We start from the raw sequence: 23700 nt of genomic DNA, 5'->3' as shown, positions 1-23700 counted from the left end.
CCACCCCCACGCACCTGCACCCCCACCAGGCCCCACCTCCTGGTGTCCAGTGGCCCCTGACCCTACCCTCCCAGGGTCCTTTCCACCTTCCCCTCCTCTTGTCTCTTGATTTGTCTTGGTGTGTCTCTGACTCTCTGTTTTTCTGTCTCTCTCTCTGTCCACCATGTCCCCTCCCTAGCTCAGCGACCATCTGGAGAGTCTATGAGCTCCTAAATGATGCTGAAGTCAGGGTGGAGGGAGCATGCACCTTCAAGCCAGTGGATGATGATCTAACGCCCGTCAGAGCTGGCAGCTGTAGGAAGGAAGAATTTTTTCCCTGCCCATCTTGGGCTGTCTTCTGGGGCTCTGTAACAAAGAACAGATTCACAAGAGAAAGGATTTCAGGTAAGCTTTTATGACATGGGAGCCCTCATAAGGAGACGAAGACCCCAGTGGCCTAAGTGTTTCTGGACTAAGCTGAGAGACAAGGTGACTGTGGAAAAGTAACTCAACACACAAGGCAGTAACATTAACAAGGAACTGTCCTGACACCCTCTCCAGCGATGAGACTGTCTCTCCTCCCAGTTCAGGGAAAGTGGCTCACCTTCCTGCGTTCAGGAAGGGGACCCAAGCGCCCTTAGCTCAGAATACTCTTGCGTGTTCAGGGGCACACGTTCTGCCACCCTCCAGAGCGAGGAACCAGGCTCCAGGCTGTGGGAGCATCAGGGTTCCAGGGTCCCCACCTCACCTGCAGCCCCGCATACTGCATGGGCCCCAGGGCTGCAGGGGGTTCTGTCCAGGGAGGCCCCGCAGCTGGGAGCACATGGACCGGTGGGGGCGCAGGCGAGTGTGGGATGGCGGGGGATGGCTCCCAGCCTGGGTCCTCACTGACGATGAGGTCAGGTTACGGTTAGGCCCCTCAGGGGCCTTTATCTTCTCCTAAAATCAGGAGACAGTTGTTGGACAGGCCAGCCTATGCTCATTGCCACATTCCTGACTCTGGACTCGGGGCCAAGGGAGGGACTCGGGCCCAGGGGTCCAAGGAAAGGCTTGCTGCTGGTCCCTCCAGCTGCAGAGCAAGCCCAGGGCTGGGGCAGACCCACTCCCTGGAGGGGATCGGTGCCCCCAGGGCAGGCCACACTGGAAGTGAACCCTGGCGGCAATTTCAGGGGCCCACGCCCTCCCCCAGCCAAGCACCAGAGGAGCTCAGCTTTCCCCAGCTGAGTGCCTTCAAGACAGGCCGGCAGCAGCCAGACGCCTCCACAGCCAGAGCCAAATGGGCGCCCAGGACAAAAATAGCCATCAGATGACCAGAGGGTTGGCTCCCCACCCCGTCTAAAGCAAGCTGCTTGCAGCAGCTGCAGCTAAAAATAGGCAAGAAGGGGGCTGGTCTTCAGCAGAAGCACAGGGGGTTAGTCCCAGCGACCGCAGGTGGGCCATGCAGTCGCTGCGCTTCATCTCTGCGGTGGCCCTGGTGTCCCACCCCCTGGGGGCCCAGCAGAGCCTGGACGCCGTGGCCCTTAATCTATACCCGCTGCTCTTCAAAGCCAGCTACCTGCTGGAGCAATCCGCCGTGATCCGCCTTCTTCTCGAGCACTGGCCACTGGAGGAGTTTCGGCTGGGCCCTCTGCTGGGTCCGAGCGCGGACCACGCGGGGGACCTGCGGGACCGGGCCTGCCGGGCCTGCCTGGAGGCCTGCATGCGCGGCCTGGCCGATCACGTGCTCCAGGGCGGGGGCTGCCGGCGGCTGCGGGTGGCTGACCTCACCGGCATCCGAGATGTGCAGGTGCAGAGGTGCCCCTGCGGGCGGGCGCTGGGCAGGTGGGGCCGGACGGAGCTGCTGGCCAGGACCTGCTGCGAGCTGCAGGAGCAGCCCTGCGCCACCCGGCGCCCCGTCGAGGTCCTGGCCGACGTCTTCGTCACCGCGGGCAACTTTGAGGCGGTGGCGCGCGCCCTGGGGCCGGCGGGTCCCGGCCCTCTGCGCATGCGCTGCCTCTCGCTGCGGGCGGACAGCCTGGACCCGGGACGGCTGCTGCACGTGCTGCGCCTGGCAGGGCCCCGCGAGCTGCGCCGGCTGGAGGTGGTGCACAACGTGCGTCTGCACGCAGGCCACGTGCAGCAGCTGCTGGCCTCGGGGGGCTTCCCGCGGCTGGTCTCACTCACCCTGCCCGCCAAGGCCTTTGACGCGCCGCCCACCAGCACCCCTGCCCCTGACGGCGAGGAGCCCCTGCTCGCCTCCATCGCCTGGGCGCTCAGCAGGATGACGCAGCTAACCGAGCTGCACGTGGCCTTCTCCACGCTGACCGGGAAGCTGCAGACACTGCTTGGGTGAGTCTGGGGTGACCGGAAGGAGGGGGCAGGGGTGGGGGGCATCTGCCCTCAGCCCCTCAGCCCAGGTCAGGGCAGCGTGGGGCTGTGCGCAGACCTGGTGAGTTACCAGGCACAAGGCCCGGTCCCTGTGGATTTTGCCCAGCCCAGAGCAGCCAGAGCGGACCCATGGGGACGGAGGAAGCCCAGCTGGGACTGGCGTTGGGGGCCACCTGGGAGTCCCATGCCTCAAAGGAGACTCTCCAGGTGGTAAGGAAAAGACAAGAGTCCTGAGTAGCAAGCAGGCAACATAGAAGTAACTCTATCACAGTGTATTAATTACCTTTCGGTGTAACAAATCACCCCAGTGCTGGGGCTTAGGCTCATTTCCATGGTTGTCAGTGAAAAAAAGTGAAAAGTGCAAGTCGCTCAGTCGTGTCCGACTCTTTGCAACCCATGGACTCTATGGAATTTTCTAGGATTCCAGTCCATGGAATTCTCCAGGCCGGAATACTGGAGTGGGTAGCCTTTCCCTTCTCCAGGGGATCTTCCCAACCCAGGGATCGAACCCAGGTCTCCTGCATTGCAAGTGGATTCTTTACCAGCTGAGCCACAAGGGAAGCTCAAGAATACTGGAGTGGGTAGCCTATCCCTTCTCCAGGGGCTCTTCCCCACTCAGGAATCAAGCTGGGGTCTTCCGCATTGCGGGCGGATTCTTCACTGGCTGAGCCACAAGGGAAGCCCAAGAGTACTGGAGTGGGGAGCCTATCCCTTCTCCAGGGGCTCTTCCCCACCCAGGGATCAAGCTGGGGTCTTCCGCACTGCGGGCAGATTCTTCACCGGCTGAGCCACAGGAGACCTCAGCTCCTTGGCTCATGGGCCCCTCCACAAGCCCTCTGGCTCCTGTACCCTTCCCTGCAGAGTACGACGCTGCTGCTGCCGCTCACGGTGTGGTGAGGGCCGGTCACCAGGCCAGGGGAGGGCACCACCGAGGATCGCCACCTTGGCGGCCACCAGCTGTGAATATACTTACAAAAATTATGGAAAATAACCTCTCGTTTCTTGAGCCAATGACTGTGAGGATGTCTTCTCTGGTTTAGGGAGCCCTTGGCTTGCCAGAATTTTTCCTTTATGCAGTGGCTGGCCAGGGCCTGCACGGCCTCTATTCCCTGGGGCTCCTGGGCTCGCCACCCCATCCCCCACCCCGGCTTCTCAACCAGGCAGTTGCCCAGCTCAGGAAAGGCTGGCCCTGAACCCACACACAAACACGACTGCCGTGTGGCAGCACCCTGGGACCCTCGGGACAGTCCTGCATTTGTGGTGTCTGCAGAAGCGTGTTCACAACCAGACGACCCGGCACAAACCCACAGGGCCATCTCGTTGGCCCCGCCCTGACCTCACCTGTCTCCCCTGACCCTCTGCTCTGCACACTCGCTGAGCGCCCATCCAAAGCCCCAGAAGGTCCACGTGTGCGGTGTGTCAGGCCTAAGTGGGAGGGAGTAGACGGCCGTGTGGCCAGGGAAGGTCGGTTTCCAAGGTGACCTTTGAGCAGAGACCCGGCCCCTGAGTGAGTGGAGGGCTAGGGGAGAGTGAACTGGCAGGAACCCTGAAGGTGAAGGGCCTGAGCTGGGGCTGAAGCCGGCTCTGGGAGACACCGAGGGTGCAGCCTGGGCTGGGGGCTGAAGGACAGGTGAGGAAGGGAGCAGGGGGGAGGAACGGGGAGAGGGAAGAGCCGGGCCAAGCCCTGGGAGCTCTGAGCCCGACTCGGGGCGGTCAGCCCCACAGGACGAGCGTTGGCCCGGCTCCCTTGGCTCACACAGCAGACCCAGGTGGAGAGACGGGAAGACCAGCAGGCAGGGCAGGCCTCCCACGGCCCCCAGGTTGGTGACCCCCTGGGAAGACTCACTGCTGAGATGCATTACAGCAGACGGCTGCGATGACGGGCACGCACCTGTCTGCCTCCCTCCCACTTAGCCCTGACACACGGCACACCTGCGCCTTCTGGGGCTTTGGACAGGCTCTCAGCAACCAGCTGACTGAAGCCCGAGTGTGCAGAGCTTCAGGAAGACAGGTGATGTCAGGGCGGAGCCAACAAGACGGCCCTGTGGGCTTGTGCCGGGTTGTCTGGTTGTGAGTGCACTTCCCCAGGCACCACAAATGTAGGGCTGTCCCGAGGGTCCCCGGGCGGCGCCACACGGCAGTCGTGTTTGTGTGTGGGCTCAGGGCCCGCCTTTCCGGACACATGGGAGCACATTGGAGACCCAGGCCCAGGGGTTTCATTGGGGGCTTGTTGGGAGGGCACCTCGGCCTGGCATGCACGGAGATTTCAGATCCCAGAAGGAGGCCTGTGTCAGCAGGCACCACATTGCTTGTGTGGACAGCTCAGGCCAGGGGCCCCTTTTTGGGTGAAGGGGGGGCCTTTCCCAAATCCAAGCTCCCAGACACACATTGGCAGTCAGGCCTGCCCTTTGACCCTTTTCCTCACAGGAGGCCCCCTAAGGGGTGGGGAAGGGCAGCCGGGGAGAGGGCTCCTTATGGATGGATGTGGGCATGAGAGAGATGGCGGTGAAAACACTCCACACAGCTCAGGGCCTGAGCCACGGCCGGCAGAGCCGCGATGGGTAGACAGCAGGCACGCTGCTGTGTCGGCAACTAGAAGACCGCAGGAGCTCCAGGCCCAGGGTACAGATACAGGGTGAGGTGGGAGAGGAGCCCCAGCAGGCAGGTGGAGAGTGGACCCCCACATCCTGGCACTGGGTGCTCAGCCCAGTGACCCCAGACCCAGGCCAGGAATCCCCAGGGCGGGTGTGGGTCTGTGAGGGCCGCTGAGCGGGGCAAGGACTCCTACTCAGAGCACAGGAGGGTCTTCAGTTCCCTGGCAAGCTAAGAATGGACCCCTCCCTGACCTAAAAACCTGTGCACTCCAGCCCTTCATTCGGAGCCAAGCCAGGGTTTCGTTTCCTGCCAATTCACAGGCACTTCACGGCCCCACAAGCTTGTGAACACACAGAGCCCTGTTGACAGAAGAAACTGACCACTTTGGTGGCTGAGGACAAAGGCCAGGCCTGTCTTCAGGTAACTCAAGCCTCTACTGCAGGAGGCTACACACTGTCTGGTGACTCAGCCCTTCGTTGCACCTGGGCAGCTGCAGACAGGACGTACAGGAAGGTCTTGCCATGTTCAGATTATACTTGATCTACGGGCACTGAAACTTGAATTTCGTATCATTTTCACATGTCGCAGAATATTCTCATTTTGATTTGTTCAACTGCTTAAAAATGAAAAACAGTCCTGCTCTCAGGCTGAGTGGAGTCCCGGGTAGGTGGGTGCGACTCTGAGCTGCAGTCTGCTGTGCCTGAAACAGGATTCACCCCAAGGCTCCAGAGCAACCCGGGGCCTGCTCTCAGCCGCTATTTCCCACCTTGCCCGCAGCCCCCTCCGGACGCCGCTGAGAGTGCTGGACGTGGGCAACTGCGCCCTGAACCATGAAGACATGACCTTCTTGGCGAACTGCATCCACGCGGCCCACCTGGAGGTGCTGGACCTCAGCGGGCACTGTCTGGTGGATCTGTTCCCGGCCACCTTCCACCGGCTGCTGGGCCAGGCAGCCCCCACGCTGAGGGCCCTGACCCTGGAGGAGTGCGGCCTCGAGGACCGGCACGTGGGCGCGCTGAGCCTGGCGCTGGGCACCTGCCGCCGGCTGCGGGAGCTGCGCTTCCTGGGGAACCCGCTGTCGGGCCGCGCGCTCCGGCGCCTCTTCACCGCCCTCTGCGAGCTCCCCCGGCTGCGGTGCGTGGAGTTCCCAGTGCCCCGGGACTGCTACCCTGAGGGCAGCGCCTACCCCCAGGACGAGCTGGCCATGTCCAAGTTCGACCAGCAGAAATACGACGCCATTGCGGCAGACCTGCGCGCGGTGCTGCTGCGCGCCGGCCGGGACGACATCCAGGTCTCCACACCCCTCTTCGGGAGTTTCGACCCAGACATTCAGGAAACCAGCAATGAACTCGGAGCTTTCTTGCTGCAAGCTTTCAAAACCGCTCTAGAAAACTTCTCCAGAGTGCTGAAACAGATGGAGTAGACCCTGCACGTCCGAGGCGGGTGCGTCTGCAGCTCGGCCTCCAGGCTCCCCGCCCCCCGGCTATCCCCCCGCCCACCAACTGGGCGCCTCCTGGTGAAAACACCCGGGCGCTGCTGCGGGAGCGCGGCCCTGACTCCGCCCTTTCCCTGGGAGCAAAGACAGAACGGGGGTCTTACTGAGCCCCACGCTCAGGGTTGGGGGGGGAGCAGGCCGGACGCCCAACAGTGGGAGCTGAGGAGCTGCGCAGGCAGTAAGGGGTCGAGTGAGCTGCAGGGGCAGGACCGGCGCTCGGGTGCTGGGAGGACAGGCCAGTGTGAGCACAGAAGGACAGAGGATACCTCTCTGGACACACGGATGAAAGCGACCAGCCGGGGGGAGTGAAAGCGAGGGGCGCACCGGGCCCCGGGCTGCAGGGTACAGGTGTCTGCCGCGCTGCCCTGTATGAATATTTAAACCCCTGTCCAGCGAGGACATTGGCTTTGCTGGTTAATGGCTCTTCCTGCCCTCCGGCCTGCAAGTGGTAGGCGAGGGCTCCGCTGTTGCCAGGCCGAGCCCAGAGAGGGGTGACCTCTGGCTCTGATACCTCCACCGACCCTGGGCTTGGGTTGCGCCTTCTGGCAGCTGAGTCCTGGAGCTTCAGGAGTGGTTAATTCCAATGTTTGGACTTGGTTTCTACTAAGATCAGATTTGTGCAGAGTGCTGCCTATTAAGGTAATTAAATATTAATGCTAATAAAACAGACGTGTGGCTTACTCAGATATGGTATTCTTTTTTAATCCAGTGGATGAAGAAAAGGTCTTGCATTAATTTGTGTTTCCTAGATGTTCATGAAACTGGGCGTGTTCATATGCCTGTTGGCCATTTGTATTCCTTTGTTAAAATGATTTATTTAAAAACAAAAAGTTCACCCACTTCTCCCCTTCCCCCACAGGACCCTTGCCTGTTCTAATCTCTTTAACTTATATGCAGAGTACATCATGTGGAATGCCAGGCTGGATGAATAACAAGCTGGAATCAAGACTGCTGGAAGAACTATCACCAACCTCAGATACACAGATGATACCACTCTAATGGCAGAAAGCAAAGAGAAAGTAACAGCCTCTCGATGGGAGTGAAAGAGGAGAGTGAAAAAGCTGGCTTAAAACTCAACATTCAAAAAACCAAGATCATAATGTCCAGTCCCACCACTTCATGGCAAAGAAGGGAAAAGTGGAAGTAGTGAGATTTTATTTTCTTGGGCTCCAGATTCACTGCAGGCTGTTACTGCAGCCATGAAATTAAAAGATGCTTACTCCTCTGAAGGAAAGTTATGACCAACCTAGACAGCATATTAAAAAGCAGAGTCATTACTTTGCCAATAAAGGTCCATGTAATCAAAGCTATGGTTTTCCCAGTGGTCATGTATGGATATGAGTTGGACCATAAAGAAAGCTGAGCGCTGAATTGATGCTTTTGAACTGTGGTGTTGGAGAAGACTCGAGAGTTCCTTGGACTGCCAGGAAATCCAACCAGTCCATCCTAAAGATCAGTTCTGGGTGTTCATTGGAAGGACTGATGCTGAGGCTTAAGCTCCAATACTTTAACCACCTGATGGGAAGACTTGACTCATTGGGAAAAACCTCGATGCTGCGAAAGATCAAAGCAGGAGAAAGGGACGACAGAGGATGAGATGGTCGGATGGCATCACTGACTAGATGGACATGAGTTTGAGCAAGCTCTGGGAGTCGGTGAAGGACTGGGAAGCCTGGTGTGGTACAGCCCATGGTGTCGCAAAGAGTTGGACATGACTCAACAACTGAACAAAACCAAATATCTATTGCATTCCACAGGGCTTCCCAGGTGGCTCAGTGGTAAAGAATCTGCCTCCCAATGCAGGAGCCACAGGAAACGTGGGTTTCATCCCTGGGTCAGGAAGAGCCCCTGGGTCTTTGGGAAAGCAGTGATGCACAGAGTGGGCTGGAGTGACAACGTGGCGGCTTCTACTCCCTGCACTCGTCAGCTCTGCCGCTTGCTCACCCCTGCACGTCCCCTCACGTGTTGTGCTGGTCAAGTCTCACTGGCACCTATTTCAGCCACGTGGACTTTGTTATTGCAAGACTCTTGGGAGGCACAGGGCAAATTTTTGAAATGATTTTGTTCTAATTCTGAAGAGTAGAGTAGCTTCTGCTGTATGTGTCTCTGGAAGTTTTTCAACGAGACCTGGCCTCTGGACGGTCAGCAGCTCTGACCGGGCACGTGTGAGGCTGAGCCCAGCAGCGTTGGAGAGAAGAGCCGGGCAGACTGCGGCGACACAGGACCTGAGATCTACGGCAGGAGTGCACACAGGGGCCTGCTGGTGGAGAGCACTCCCAGCTGCCCCCACCCTACCCTGAGGAATAGCCCACTTTCGTGGAACTGAAGAGCCTGGGACGCTCGTCTGGAGCACTTCAGAGGCGCACAGGTGGCCCAACTGGGACCTACGCCTCCCGCTCATCCCAGGGCATTGAACTCACTTGTCGCTGTGGTCCCGCTCAGCCCCAACACTGAATACGCCGCTTCCAGCCTGGCGGGTTTTCCCTGCACCTGCCCAGCCCAAGACTGGTGGGCCTGAGGATGCCCAGTGATGCTGGCAGGGAATGTGACCGTGGGTGCCCAGCAGGGCCAGGACCACCCTTGTGCTTCTCGTGCAGCAGACAGCAGAGCTCCCACACGAGGGCAAACCACAATCCACAGGGGAAGACAGAGTGCCAAGGGTCAGGAGACCAGCAACGTGGCACATGGCGGCTCAACTGGGCTGCTCTTGAGGAGCCTGAGGTGCTGTCATCTGCCTAAACCCACCCAGTCTTACCAGGGGCCAGACAGTTGAATGGAATGGGGAGACGGTGGGGACCCTGATAGACCCTATGGGACCACAACCTAGATGCGTGGGGAGCCCCGTCTTTACCTCCCCTTGGCCTGTGTGGATTGATAATTGCCCTTCCTCCAGGAATGCAGCACTGCTTCCTGCTGACCATCCTGGCAAGAAAGGGATGCAGCTTCAGGGGCTTCAATGCCTCTGTCCCACCTTAACAATTCTTGTTCCAGACGGTTCTTTCCAATTGTATACTCAGAGCTGAGGAGACACCCGCGGACCCAGCAGACTCATACGGTGACTGTGCCCAAAGACCCAGAGACTTCAGCCTGCAGCTCTCCCATCAGCTGCCCCCTGCTAGACCCAGGAAGGCCCTCCCCTCCCTGCCGGCAGCCCCGTGCTCTGTGCAGGTCCTTGCTTTGCTGGAGGGCCTGCAGGGCACGTGCCTCCTTCACAGCTGCCACACCCGGCTGCTCCTACTCCACTCAGAGACCATAGCACCACACAACCCCGCAGCCCCCAAACTTGGCCGCTGTTTTTACCCTGGGGCCAGAAGCGGGAGAGCTGGTTTGCCAGCAGAGAAGATAAAATGAGATCTGAGGCCAAAAGGTGGTTTCTCCAAGGTTCAAGATGTCGTTCACGAGCCATTTCTGGCTCTTCTCTGAGGTCTGACCCCCACACCCCACCCCTGCCCTGAGGCCCCATGAGGTGGCCTTAGTCAAGCCCCCGGCTGTCTAAGCCAGCAGGACCAGAGCCCTGTTGAGAGCACAGCTGCTCTCGGGGTTCCTCAGGTGGAGGCAAGCACCTCTCACATCAGCCCACAAACCCGCCAGTCCCTCAAAACTGACCTGGTCTCACTCGGGGCAGTGCAGTTCTGAAGCCCAGCTGCCTGGGTCTGAACTGGACCTGTGACCACCTGCATGACCCTGGACATGATGGCTGCAGAGAAGGGCTCACTGCAGGCCTGGGAGGCTGCTGACAGGCTGGCCCTCGGCTGGTGCCTGGGACCTGGGCTGGGGAGGCTCCTGCCAACATCAAGTGGTAGGAATGGCCCCTGGCGCCCACACCTGCTTTCCTCTGGGAGTCAGGAATTTGGGTCTGTGCCAGGCAGACTGCCTGTGTGACTGGCCCTCCACAGAGACCCGGGACACTGTCTCTGAGGCACGTCCACATGGCCGTGTGGCCCTAGGCAGGCGGGGCGGGGGGGGGGGGGGGGTCATGGCTGGAAGCTGCGTGGTCTCCCCCTTTGCCAGGTGTGTATCCCTCTGCTGGCCTTGTCCTCCTTCTATGTGATGAGCCTCAAGTATGAGAACAGCCACACATTGAGTCCTCAGACCTCCCAGCAAGTCATCAAGTCTGGGGTGGTCTCAGGAGCCCCTACCCCAAGGATAGCAAGAGTGCTCACTGCACAAGACTGGGGTCAGGGTGACACAAGTGATGTGCGTAACACACACACAGGCCAATTCACATTAGCTCTGTGGAAAGTGGACCTAAGTTTGTAGTAAAAAATTGAGATAATCTATTTTAAAAAGCCTTGTAAGGAGTAAGGAATTACACACAGAAAAAGTGGTACTGTTGCTTTCAAATTGCAGGTGTTTTAAATATAGCCCATTGCTAATATTTAGGTTGGTGAAAAAGTAACTGTGGTTTCGGATCATAACTTTAAATCATTATAACTATGCTTAAACACATTTTTATTAATCAAAACAGGAATCATTACAACCAACACATTTTTGCCAATGAGAAATTTATTCATTCCTGTAGCATTAAAAATCCATGCCTTGGGATTCGATGAACTCTTGGAAAGTATTTTATGCATCCTGCTGGTTGTGGAAGCATTCTCCCTGCAAAGTTCTTGAGATGCTTGAAGAAGTGGTAGTCTCTGGCAAGAGTTCAGATGAATATGGTGGATGGGGCTAAACTCCGTAGCCCAATTGGTTCAACTTTTGAAGCACTGGCTGTGCAGTGTGTGGTTGGGCACTGTCATGGAGAAGAACTCGGCCCATTCTGCTGGCCGACGCCAGCTGTAGGCACTGCAGTTTTTGGTGCATCTCGTTAACCTGCCGAGCATACTTCTCAGATGTAGTCGTTTCACTAGGATTCATAAGGCTGTAGTGGGTTAGACAGTCAGGAGACCACCAAAAGCGACCATGACCTTGTTACGGTGCAGGCTTGGCTTTGGGAAGGGCTTTGAAGCTTCTTCTCGTCACTAGCCACTCATCTGGTCATTGCCAGCTGTCGTATGAAATCCATTTTCTGTCACATCATAATCCGATTGAGAAATGGTTTGTCGTTGTTGCCTAAGAGAAACGCGATTTTATTTGCAGTCAGCTCATGAGGCACCCCCATGATCGAGCTTTATCACCTATCAGATCTGCTTCAAATGCTGAACTGCAGAATGGTTGACACTGAGTGCTTTGGCAACCTCTCGTGTGGCTGTTAGAGGATCAGCTCCAATGCTGGCTCTCAGCTGGTCACTGTCAACTTCTGATGCCCAGTTACTGCACTCCTCACTGTCAAGGCTCTCGTCTCCTTTACAAAACTTCCTGAACAGCTACTGCATTGTATGTTTGTTAGCAGTTCCTGGGTCAAATGCGTCACTGATGTTGCTAGTTGTCTCTGCTGATTTATGACTTATTTTGAACTCAAGTAAGAAAATCGCTCTATCTGCTTTTTGTCTAACATCATTTCCCTAGTCTAAAATAAACAGCAAGTAATAAATCATTAACAAAAAAACATAAAGTGAGAAATGTGCATTAAAATGATGTAAAACATAACCTCGGGCTTCCCTGGTGGGTCAGACAGTAAAGAATCTGCCTGCAAAGCAGATGTGGGTTCAATCCCTGGGTCAGGAAGATCCCCTGGGGAAGAAAATGGCAACCCACTCCAGTATTCTTCCTGGATAATCCCATGGACAGAGCAGCCTAGAGGGCTACAGCCCATGGGATCACAAAGAGTCAAGCACAACTCAGTGACTAACACTTGCACTTTCAAAACAACTTCATTTATTTAAGAATGTATTTCAATATCATACAGCAAAATTCAACAATGCAAAACTGCAATTACCTTTGCACCAACCTAAATAAATAGAATCTGCTTACTGAATACAGACACAGCAAACTCCAAACACCCACAAGGGTTATCAAGTGGAAAGCAGAAACACTCTGATGGGAAAAAGCTTCAGACCACGAAACCTTGCTGGCGTCACCACCATCTGTTCCCATCTTTGAGGCAGTCCTCACCGCTACCTGACAACTTCTAACTGTAGTTTTAGGAGAGAGAAAAATAATTTGAGGAGAAAACCGAACTTATTTAGGGAGTGACAAAATGACTTATAGGATGAACGCTGTATTTGACATTCTTAAAAACAATTTTACTCTAAAGCTGTGAGGTCATCCTGTTCTGCTTAATAAAATATCGATCTGCTTCTGAGACTGTGTCCTCAGCTGCCGCAGGGGACAGAGGCTCCCTGTCCTGCTCAGAGGGTGACGGGTGTGGCCAATGCTGAGAGGCTGCGGTGCGCATGCAGGGTCACAGCAAGGGAGCACTGGCAGGAGGAGCAGCGAACGTCGGAAAACCCGAAACGCAAAACTCTGACCCGGAGCAGTTCATTCCTGTCTTACTTTTCCAGTATGGCTTTCTCTACCTGCTTAAACTTCTTCAGTTCAATGATTAGTTCCCAGTATCTGAGATACAGCCACATGAGCCTCCCGTTTTGGCGCTTGTTGGTGTTCCAGACGTCCCCACAGTGCGTATCGTGCTTAAATATGTCAGTGAGGCCAGCTGCCATCTCGAGGTCCGCAGCCACCGGGTCGGTGGATGCGCGGACCAGCAAGCTCTTCTCGAGCTCGAGCCGCCTGCGGCGCGGAAGCACCAGGCTGCAGTAGATGCCCTGTCTCTCGGTGAGCGCGGCCTCGAACTCGCTCAGCAGCAGTCTGGCCCTGCGCTGCCAGTCCTCCTCCTGGCCCAGGCAGCGCAGGTATGCACTCCGCAAGGGCTGCCTCCTCTCCTGAAGGACCTGAGCCCGCTCCTGTTCCAGAAGTTTCTTCTCTTCCACCAACTTGCGCCCCTGAGAGATGAGGGCTTCCCGGTAACTAGTTGTTCTGTTCTGCTCCTTTTCAAGTTCCAGGGACAAGTGTGCCACGGCCCGCCGGCTTTCTGCGATTGTGGCGTGGTACCTGGCTTCAAGCTCCCGCTGGAAGGCAGCTGTCCTCTGACGGTAAGCTTCTCTCTCCTTTTCTATTTCTTTTCTCGACTCCCTAGACCAAATCCAGCCTGACACAAATAATTTGGGGGAGGAAAACACACATAATGAACACCAGAGCTCAAGTTATAATCTCTATTTACAGGAAACATAAAACTGCTATAGAACATTTCAATAAATTCTTAAGTCCTGAGACAAACAAAATGAATAGTTTGTATGAAGCTATGTGGGCTTCCCAGGTGGCTCAAATGGTGAAGAATCCACATGCCAGTGCAGGAGACGCATGTTGGATCCCCGGGTAGGGAAGATCCCCTGAAGGAGAAAATGGCAACCCGCTCCAGTATTCGTGCTGGGATAATCCCACGGACAGAGGAGCCTGGTGGCCTATAGTCCATGAGTCACAAAGAGTCAGACAAGACTAAAGCAAGTAAGCACACATACAATATGCAGAGTGCTTCAAATCAGGTAAGGGTTCTCCAAAGAGAAGTCCAACAAGACTGCAGAGACCCCTTCCAGCCTCGTGACGTCTGAGGGCTGAGAAAACATACCTCCAGCATAGCACCTCGTGCCTATACTCTGGGCACAGGGCCCCCACAGACCATTGGCAAGGTTTAAAAATGACTATGGGCAAGTCTGGTGGCTCAGAGGTTAAAGCGTCTGCCTGCAATGCAGGAGACCTGGGTTCGATCCCTGGGTCGGGAAGATTCCCCTGGAGAAGGAAATGGCAACCTGCTCCAGTATTCTTGCCTGGGGAATCCCATGGACAGAGGAGCCTGGTGGGATACAGTCCACAGGGTCACAAAGAGTCGGACACGACTGAGCGACTTCACTCACTCACTCACTCACTCACGGGCAAGTATGCTTCACAGTGTTGGCCAGGTTAGTACAGAACTGCAAAAAGTTCAAAGTGTGTTCAAAGCTGTGGCTGGTCATCACTAGTAAACAAGTAAGGCCCAAGATGGCTGCTTATATCCTGCTAGGGGGTCATACAAATAAGAAGTCAGAATTTCAGCCTCGAGACACAGCTCCACCATAACCTCACAAACACGAGACATAAGGCGTGGGCAGCTGGGGTGGGTAATACCCTGCTCTGCTCCACAAACTGACAAGCCAAAGTGAGAAACAGAGCTGATGACCACAAAGCCTGCGACCAGCTGGAGCCTGGTTCTGGGTGCTGTCTCCAGACCTTCTCCATCCTCAGTGAGAGTTTTGGTCTTTTCTGATAACAAGACAAAAGACAGTGTGATGATTTCACTGGTATAGGATATGCTCCACGTTATGAATTGCTGCTTTTGTTATTGAGTCACTCAGTCACTTTGTGACCCCATGGACTGAAGCACACCAGGCTTCCCTGTCCTTTACCATCTCTGGAGCTTGCTCAAACTCACATCCATTGACTCAGTGATGCCATTCAACCATCTTGTCCTCTGTCATCCCCTTCTCCTCCTACCTTCTATCTTTCCCACCATCAGGGTCTTTTCCAATGAGTCAGCTCTTTGCATCAGGTGGCCAAAGGACTGGAGCTTCAGCTTCGGCATCAGTCCTCCACATGAATTTCAAACCCAATTTGAAATCAGGGTTAATTTCCTTAGGATTGACTGGGTTGATCTCCTTGTTGTCCAAGGAACTTTCAAGAGTCTCCTCCAACACCACAGTCAAATGCATCAGTTCTTTGGTGCTCAGCATTTTTTATGATACAACTCTCACATCCATACCCAACTACTGAAAAACCACAGCACTGACTATACGGACATTTGTCGGCAAAGTAACATCTCTACTTTTCAATATGCTGTCTAGGTTTGTCGTAACTTTCTTCCAAGGAGCAAGTGGCTTTTAATTCCATGGCTGCAATCACCATATGCAGTGATTTTCAGTTCAGTTCAGTCGCTCAGTTGTGTCCAACTCTTTGTGAGCCCATGGACTGCAGCACATCAGGCTTCCCTTTCCATCACCAACTCCTGGAGTTTACTCAAACACATGTCCATCGAGTCGGTGATACCATCCAACCATCTCATCCTCTGTCATCCCCTTCTCCTCCTGCCTTCAATCATTCCCAGCATCAGGGCCTTTTCCAATGAGTCAGTTCTTCCCATCAGGTGGCCAAACTACTGGAGCTTCAGCTTCAGCATCAGTCCTTCCAATAAATATTCAGGATTGATTTCCTTTAGGATGGACTGGTTGGATCTCCTTGTAGTCCAAGAGACTCTCAAGAGTCTTCTCCAACACCACAGATCAAAAGCATCAATTCTTCGGTGCTCAGTTTTCTTTATAGTCCAACTCTCACATCCATACATGGCTATTAGAAAAACCATAGCTTTGACTGGATGGACTTTTGTTGGCAAAGTAACGTCTCTGTTTTTTAATATGCTGTCTAGGTTTGCCATAGCTTTTCTTCCAAGAAGCGGCTTTTTATTTCATGACTGCAGTCACTGTCTGCAGTGATTTTGGAGCCCCCAAAATAAAGTCTCTGTTTCCATACTTTCTCCATCATTTTGCCATGAAGTGATGGGACTGGATGCCATGATCTTAGTTTTCTGAATGTTGAGTTTTCAGCCAGCTTTTCCACTCTCCTCTTTCACTTTCATCAAGGGGCTCTTTAGGTCTTCTTTGCTTTCTGCCATAAGGGTGGTGTCATCTGCATATTTGAGGTTATTGATATTTCTCCTGGCAACCTGATTCCAGCTTATGCTTCATCCAGCCGGGCATTTCCCATGACGTACTCCGCATATAAGTTAAGTAAGCAGGGTGACAATATACAGCCTTGACATACTCCTTTCCCAACTTGGAACCAATCTGTTGTTCCATGTCTGGTTCTAACTGTTGCTTTCTGACCTGCATACCGATTTCTCAGAAGACAGGTCAGGTGGTCTGGTATTCCCATTTCTTGAAAAATGTTCCAGTTTGTTGTGATCCACACAGTCAAAGGCTTTGGCAGAAGCAATAAAGCAGAAGTAGATGTTTTTCTGGAACTCTTCCTTTTTCAATGATCCAGCAGATGTTGGCAATTTGATCTCTGGTTCCTATGCCTTTTCTAAATCCAGCTTGAACATCTGGAAGTTCACGGTTCACATATAGTTGAAGCCTGGCTTGGAGAGTTTTGAGCTTCACTTTCCTAGTGTGTGAGATGAGTGCAACTTTGTGCTAGTTTGTTAAACAGTCTTTGCGATTGGAATGAAAACTGACCTCTTCCATCATTGGAAGGACTGATGCTGAAGCTGAAGCTCCAATCCTTTGGCCACCTGATGCGAAGAACTGACTCAATGGGAAAGACTTTGATGCTGGGAAAGATTGAAGGCAGAAGAAGGAAGCAACAGAGGATGAGATGATTGAATGGCATCACCAACTCAGTGGACATGAGTTTGAGGAAATACTGGGAGAGAGTGAAGGACGGGGAAGCCTGGTGTGCTGCGGTCCATGGGGTTACAAAGAGCCGGACACGACCGAGCAACTAAACCACCATAAACCGATGGTTCTACACTGCAGCACCTGACTCTGAGCCACAGTTAGCTTCCGGCCTTATTTTTGCTAAGCAACTAAACAACAACAACACACTGACTCAGGGCTGAAAATCTGAAATAAGAGCTTCGAGGCCTCTGGGTTTGCATGTTGTAGACGTGTGGTATAACCAAAATTAATTTATAAAAGAGCTCTGCTTAATTGACTTAATTGTTTATACTGGAGAAGGAAATGGCAACCCACCCCAGTATTCTTGCCTGGTGAATTCCATGGACACAGGAGCCTGGCAGGTTACAGTTCATGGGGTTGCAAAGAGTCAGACACAACTGAGCAATTAAGCACAAGTGCTTATATAAGTACTCAGGAGTATAAAACTGGCCCGAAAGAATTTTGGGTTCATGTGATCTAGGAAATATTCAACACTAAATTAATATCTGGTATTGAAGGTGACTTGTTTCTAGGTTTGACTAATAGAGACATGTCTTTAGAATCATCACTGTCAAGTACAGTATTTCTGTTATACCTAGGTTTATTAAAGGTCAAATAAGATCTTATTATATGTCACAAATCTGTCATCAAAAAAAATAGCTTGAAGTGGAAAAAGAAAAAAAAAACTTGAAAGTAGGATGAATGTTTTCAGTAAAAGAAGGTGTAAAGAATGAGGAAAAAATACTGGAAGAGAAAGTTCTATATGATAAGATTTTCTAAGACTGGATTAAATTTACTTGGGTAAATGGCTTTTGTTAGGAGTGAAAGAAAGTGAAAGTGAAGTCACTTAGTCGTGTCAGACTCCTTGCAACCCCGTGGACTATAGCCAACCAGGCTCCTCCGTCCATGGGATTCTCCAGGCAAGAATACTGGAGTGGGTTGCCATTTCCTTCTCCAAGGGATCTTCCTGACCCAGGGATCGAACCCAGGTCTCCTGCATTGCAGGCAGACGCTTTAATCTCTGAGCCACCAGGGAAGCAGGCTGGGCCAAGACTGGATTTGGCTTCTTTGAAGTTTTCTTGAAATGCTGCTTTTAATAACAGATAGTATGAGTTTTTTAGTAGCAGAAAGTGAAGAGGAACTAAAGAGCCTCTTGATGTGGGTGAAAGAGGAAGGTGAAAAAGCTAGCTTAAAACTCAACGTTCAAAAAACTAAGATCATTGCATCTGGTCCCATCACTTCATGGCAAACAGATGGAGAAAAAGGGGACACAGTAACAAATTTTTTCTTGGGCTCCAAAATCACTGTGGATGGGGACTGTAGCCAGTCAAAGACACTTGCTCCTTGTAAGGAAAGCTATGACAAACCTAGACAGCATATTAAAAAGCAGAGATGTCACTTAGTCAACAAAATGTTCATATAGCCAAAGCTACAGTTTTTCCAGTAGTCACTTAGGGATGTGGGAGTTGGACCATTAAGAAGGCTGAGCACTTAAGAACTGATGCTTTTGAACTGTGGTGTTGGAGAAGGCTCCTGAGAGTCCCTTGGACCGCAAGGAGATCAAACCAGTCAATCCTAAAGGAAATCAATCCTGAATATGCATTGGAAGGACTGATGCTGAAGCTCCAATACTTTGGCCACCTGACGTGAAGAGCCAACTCATTGGAAAAGACCCTGATGCTGGGAAAGACTGAAGGCAGGAAGAGAAAGGGGCTACAGAGGATGAGATGGTTGGATGGCACCACCAACTCAATGGACCTAAGTTTGAGCAAGCTCCAGAAGATGGCGAAGGACAGGAAAGCCTGGCACGTTACAGCTCATGGGATCACTAAGAGTCAGACACACCTTAGGAACTGAACAACATATCTAAAAAGGCACTAAATCCCTTCATGGTGACACAAGCTCCTGTGACTAGCAGAAAACCTTCTGTAAAATGAGCGCTTGATTGCATTCAACTCCCCCTTCACCAAAACCTTGTATGTTGACCTTCCCCCACTTCCTCTCTGGAGCTCTGTCTCAGAGCTATCTGAGGTGCTGCCTCCCAGGCTGCAGTCCTTATTTCTCCCCAAATAAAACCTAACTCTCAACTCTCACCTGTGGATCTTTTTTTTTAGTCAACAATTCTTTTGTCATTTATAGTTAGTTATTTTTGTAGTCTGATATCATACAAAGTGCTTCATCATCAAGAAGAGTCACAGGAAGGCTGTGGAAGCTGTGTAACAGCTCCACATCAAGCTGACAGCTGTGTGAGGATTCCAGCCCAAACCGACTGCAAACAAGAAGCCATCCTGCCCCTGGGGTCCTAGACCAGGCATCCACAGATTTTTACTCCCTGACAGATAGGGTCAATACCCCTCCTCAGCCTTGAAGCCACAGAAATTGGAGCATCGCCCCTCTGCTTTCCATAAGAACATGGGACTAAAATCTGAAGGGAGAATGAAACAGGAGGGAAGGGGGCAGGGCACAACTTTTAAAAGAATGACATAGCCCTTGGCGCCAGTGATAATGATCCTGCCTGCCAATGCAGGAGACACGAGTTCAATCCCTGGGTCAGGAAGATTCCCTGGAGGAGGGCATGGCAACCCACTCCAGTATTCTTGCCTGGAAAATCCCATGAAGAGAGGCGCCTGGTAGGTTACAGTCCATAGGGTTGCAAAGAGTAGAAATGAATGAAGCAACTTAGCATGCAGCTGTTGTTCAGTCACTAAGTGACGTCCGACTCTTTGCGACCCCATGGACTGTAGCACGCCAGGCTCCTGTTCTCCACTGTCTCCTAGAGTTTGCTCAAAATCATGTCCACCGAGTTGGTGATGCTATCTAACCATCTTATCCTCTGACCTTCCCTTCTCCTTTTGCCTTCAGTCTTTCCCAGCACCACAGACTTTTCCAATGAGTTGGCTCTTTCCATCAGGTGGCCAAAGTACTGGAGCTTCAGCTTCAGCACCAATCCTTCCAATGAATATTCAGGGTTGATTTCCTTTAGGATTGACTGGTTTGATCTTCCTGCAACTGGTCAGAACCAAGTAGGTCCAAGATGGCAGGATCCACTGCCAGTGGACCCTGAGCCTCATTATACGCTCACTGTAATACAGCAGCATGCTAAATTACACAACGGCCAACTCTAGAACAGTTCTAAAGCCAACCATGAAAGGTCAAAAAGTAGCCTGTGGCCCATTCCTGGAAATCCCTGCGCCCTTCCCCAAATAATTAGAATAATCTTCCCACTCATTAGCCTATGAAATTACCCAGCCCATAAAAGCTAACCACCCCGTATTTCAGGGCCTCTGCTTCTAAGATGGACCATATTCTGTGAAGTGTGTTTCTCTCTAAATAAATCCACTTTCTACTAACCAAAAAAAAAAGGTCTCTTTGGCATAAGGATTATATCAACTGGTTATTTTTTAAGAAACAGCAGACATGGAAGAGACTTTGAAAACCAAGTAGGAGTTACCCGTTCATAAGAAACACTTGGGGCTTCCCTGGTGGCTCAGCAGTAAAGAATTCACCTGCCAGTGCAGGACACAGGTTTGATCCTTGGATCAGGAAGATCCCCTGGAGAAGGAAATGGCAACCTACTGTAGTATTTTTACCTGGGAAAGCTCATGGATAGAGGAGCCTGGTAGGCTACCATCCATGGGGCTGCAAAGAGTTGGAGACGACTTAGAGTCTAACTAACAACACAAGAAACACTTAGATTTATAACAGAAGTCTCCAGTTGTAACGGAGTCTCCCTGACTGTGCCAGGAACAGGGTAACCAAATTGCCTGAAAGCTATTTAATGAAACGGCTACAGCCTAAGTCTGCACAAGAACCTTACCCTCAATCACTGTGCTCCTCCTGTTCTCTGGTAACTAACTCTCCCCACTCCAAGCTCCCTCTTTTGTCTTGAGCTGAGTGTGGCATCTCAGGGGAGAGCCTGTGCATCTTGCTGGGTCGCTCGGCTTTCCTGGCTCTCTCCTATGCTGTGGTTGTTGTGCGTGTGCTCAGTGGTGTCCAACTCTTTGCTCCATGAACCGTATCCCACCAGGCTCCTCTGTCCGTGGAATTTCCCAGGCAAGAACACTGGAGTGGGTTGCCGTGCCGTCCTCCAGAGGGTCTTCCCGACCGGGGTATGAAGCCCACATCTCTCACGTCTCTGCACAGGCGGGCAGCAGAGTCTTCACCAATAAGCCACCTAGGAAGCCCCAGCTCTCTCCAATGGGTAGATGTTAGGAACTTTGGTTTTATTTTCTCCTGTTACTCTAACTCGTATCAATTTAATTCTTAGACCAGCCAGAAAAACCTAAAAGCGTAAAGTTTCTTCCTCTGCAACAATGACAAAACATAAAATCAACTCCTAACCATCAAGAAATTCATCAGGGACTGAATTGGCCAAAAAGTTCATTCAAGTTTAAAACTCAAACGAACTTTTTGGGCCACCTCAATAGTCCAGATAAAAACTAAGAGCTGGAAAAATTACAAGGGACCAGTGACTGGTAATTTCCCCAAAGTGGTACAAAGTGGATTCAATGTAGAGAGAATTTCCAGTCAGCCTGAGCAGAGATTTCAGGGATGAAGTCTCCCAAAGACTGATACCCTGAACAGTACACAGACATCGAAAACGGGTTTTCCTTCATGCCTACTTCACTCTTCCTCATTAGTGCTTATGAGGGCAACTGAAGCAAGGGAGCCCCCTTCAGAGCAATGAAGCTTTGAAAAGAATGAACGGTTACTGATCACTCCACACAAAATCTCTCTATCTTGTCTTATTTAACCCTCACACTGCACTACGATAATTACAATGTCAGAGAAACTGAGGCTCAGAGGGTTAAATCACTTCACCAGGACACACCGTACGCATCTGTGTAAACAAAGACTGGTGCCTGCCATTTATGATTAAGTGATTAGCCACTGCAGTCAGTGACCTACACATTCACCCTGAAAGGCATTCAGGGTGAATGCACTCTGTCTTGGATACATGAGACCCAACATAGTTAAGATACATACTTATGGAAGAATTTTAATGACCCCAGATTCTTGCACCTCCCCATACTAAAATCATTAACTTGAGATACCTGGTTTTTCTTTCGTGAAAAGGAGTAATCTTTCACCAAGATGCAGCCTGACCATATGTATTCCCTGGCTCCTCCTCTACCTCAGCAGAGCAGTTCCTAACAGGTATCTGAAAGGCTCTCTCCTGGGCTTATAGGGCTTCCCAGGCAGCTCAGTGGTAAAGAATCCATCTGCCAATGCAGGAGACATGGGTTCGGTCCCTGGGTTGGGAAGATCCCCTGGATAAGGAAATGAAAACCCACTCCAATATTTTCACCTGGAAAATCCCATGGACAGAGGAGCCTGGCAGGCTACAAACCATAGGGTCACAAAGAGTCGGACACAACTGAGCGCACACACACACATCTTGTGATACAGTCTTCACAGCTCACTGTGCATTTTTTCCCCAGTCAACATTTGCTAGGTTTCAAAGCCCAAGATCTCTGGGCTCCACACTTTGAGCCCAGAAAACAAGTTAGGAGAATCATGACTTACGAAAAGCAGCTAGTCCCAGCATTGGAACCAACAGGGCATAATTCCATCTGCTTCCATCACCTCCATCAGCCCTGGAATTGGGCCGGATATTCCAATTTGGGGGGTCATTTAAGTTATTCATGGAGATACACCTTGAAGTAAATAACAATATCGTTAACCACACAAATGGAACAAAATACAATGCTCACAATATATCATCTACAGGGGACCCTGGTTTGATTCCTGGGTCCTGAAGATCCCTTAGAGAAGGAACAGGGTTCCCACTGGAGTATTCTTGGGCTACGCTGACGGCTCAGTCGGTAAAGGGTCCACCTGCAATGTGGGAGAGCTGGGTTCCATGATCCCCTGGAGGAGGGCATTACAACCCACTCCAGTATTCTCGCCTGGAGAATCCCTTTGGAGAGATGAGCCTGGCGGGCTACAGTCCATGGGGTCACAAAAAATCCGACGCGACTGAGCACAGCATGTCGTCCATGTGAGCCTTCCCCCCCACCCCCTCTCTGTCTCTCCCTCTCTCTCTGTCTCTCTCTCTCCCTCTCTCTGTCTCTCTCTCTCCCTCTCTCTCTTAGAAAACTTTGTTCAGATCTAGGTATGGGCTCCACAGCGGTGAGCCTTACGAGATGAAGGCGACTCGCAAATCGTAGGCGAGCGTGATGTGTTTCAAATAACTGAAGTACAAATAGAAGGAGGTGAATACAGACGAAAGAAACTCAATTCAGCATCAAAGACTCTTCATAGGATTTCCAATAAATACTTGCTTAACGCCTAAAGGTATAAAATCCTAATTGGCAATAAAGAAATGACACACACACAAAAGCTCAGTAGTTATTGTGAAGGTGCTTGTGGCCAGCACAATTAAAAAAAAGTCAGAGGATGTACCGAAGCTCACGACCCTCAAAGCGCAGGGCTGGGAGCCGCACTCCGCCCCCGACCCCGCAAACTTCAGGGCCTGCGCTCCACTTCGGACAGCGCGCTCCAGAGGGTGCCCGCGCACCCGCCGCCCCGGGACGCGCAGAGGGCCCCGAACGGGCTGGGCGCCCCGGTGACCGCGGAACATCGGTCCAAGCTGGCGGCCCGCCGTCCAACTGCCCGATACCGGAACTCCCGCTCCGTCCCGGAGAGACAGCGGGACGGGTACCCCGGTACCGTCTCACAAAACTGCCGTAATCTCCAGAAAAACCCAACACTGTCTGGATATGAGGAGAAATCGGAGGAGCCAGAGAAGACCCCCAAACGCCGACTTACCTCCGGCCGGGAACTCGCCGACCAGGCGCCCTGAGAGCCCCCGCCCGCCAGCCCTTCTGCGCAGGCGCGGCGTTGCCCAGTCTCCCGGGCGCGGCGACGTAAGACCCCCGGGCGCGGCGACGTAGGACCCAGGGTGCGGCGACGTAG

General features: G+C 52.5%; 2 protein-coding genes across 2 annotated transcripts; one reads left to right on the top strand and one right to left on the bottom strand.

Annotated features, from left to right (window-relative positions):
• Positions 1–1384: 1384 nt before the first annotated feature.
• LRRC14B (leucine rich repeat containing 14B) lies at positions 1385–7106 on the top strand. Its single transcript, XM_052659170.1, has 2 exons — positions 1385–2307; positions 5719–7106. Exons 1-2 carry the CDS (start codon positions 1418–1420, stop codon positions 6362–6364), a joined length of 1536 nt encoding a protein of 511 aa, XP_052515130.1. The 5' UTR covers positions 1385–1417; the 3' UTR covers positions 6365–7106.
• Positions 7107–10980: 3874 nt separating this feature from the next.
• On the bottom strand, positions 10981–23680 carry CCDC127 (coiled-coil domain containing 127). Its single transcript, XM_052659331.1, has 3 exons — positions 23554–23680; positions 22309–22439; positions 10981–13469 (listed from the first exon to the last, which is right to left on the bottom strand). Exons 2-3 carry the CDS (start codon positions 22427–22429, stop codon positions 12814–12816), a joined length of 777 nt encoding a protein of 258 aa, XP_052515291.1. The 5' UTR covers positions 22430–22439; positions 23554–23680; the 3' UTR covers positions 10981–12813.
• Positions 23681–23700: the final 20 nt, after the last annotated feature.

Source organism: Budorcas taxicolor, chromosome 20 (assembly GCF_023091745.1).
Source record: "Budorcas taxicolor isolate Tak-1 chromosome 20, Takin1.1, whole genome shotgun sequence".
Classification (NCBI taxonomy): Eukaryota; Metazoa; Chordata; class Mammalia; order Artiodactyla; family Bovidae; genus Budorcas; species Budorcas taxicolor.
This window is presented reverse-complemented; position numbering and strand designations above follow the sequence as displayed.

Bases quoted from the DNA above. Each gene is read 5' to 3' on its own strand.
- LRRC14B (XM_052659170.1), top strand. From the start codon at position 1,418: ATGCAGTCGCTGCGCTTCATCTCTGCGGTGGCCCTGGTGTCCCACCCC. The intron at 2,308-5,718 runs GTGAGTCTGGGG...CCTTGCCCGCAG, and splicing joins AAGCTGCAGACACTGCTTGG to CCCCCTCCGGACGCCGCTGA.
- CCDC127 (XM_052659331.1), bottom strand. From the start codon at position 22,429: ATGAATAACTTAAATGACCCCCCAAATTGGAATATCCGGCCCAATTCC. The intron at 13,470-22,308 runs GTAAGTCATGAT...TATTTGTGTCAG, and splicing joins GCTGGGACTAGCTGCTTTTC to GCTGGATTTGGTCTAGGGAG.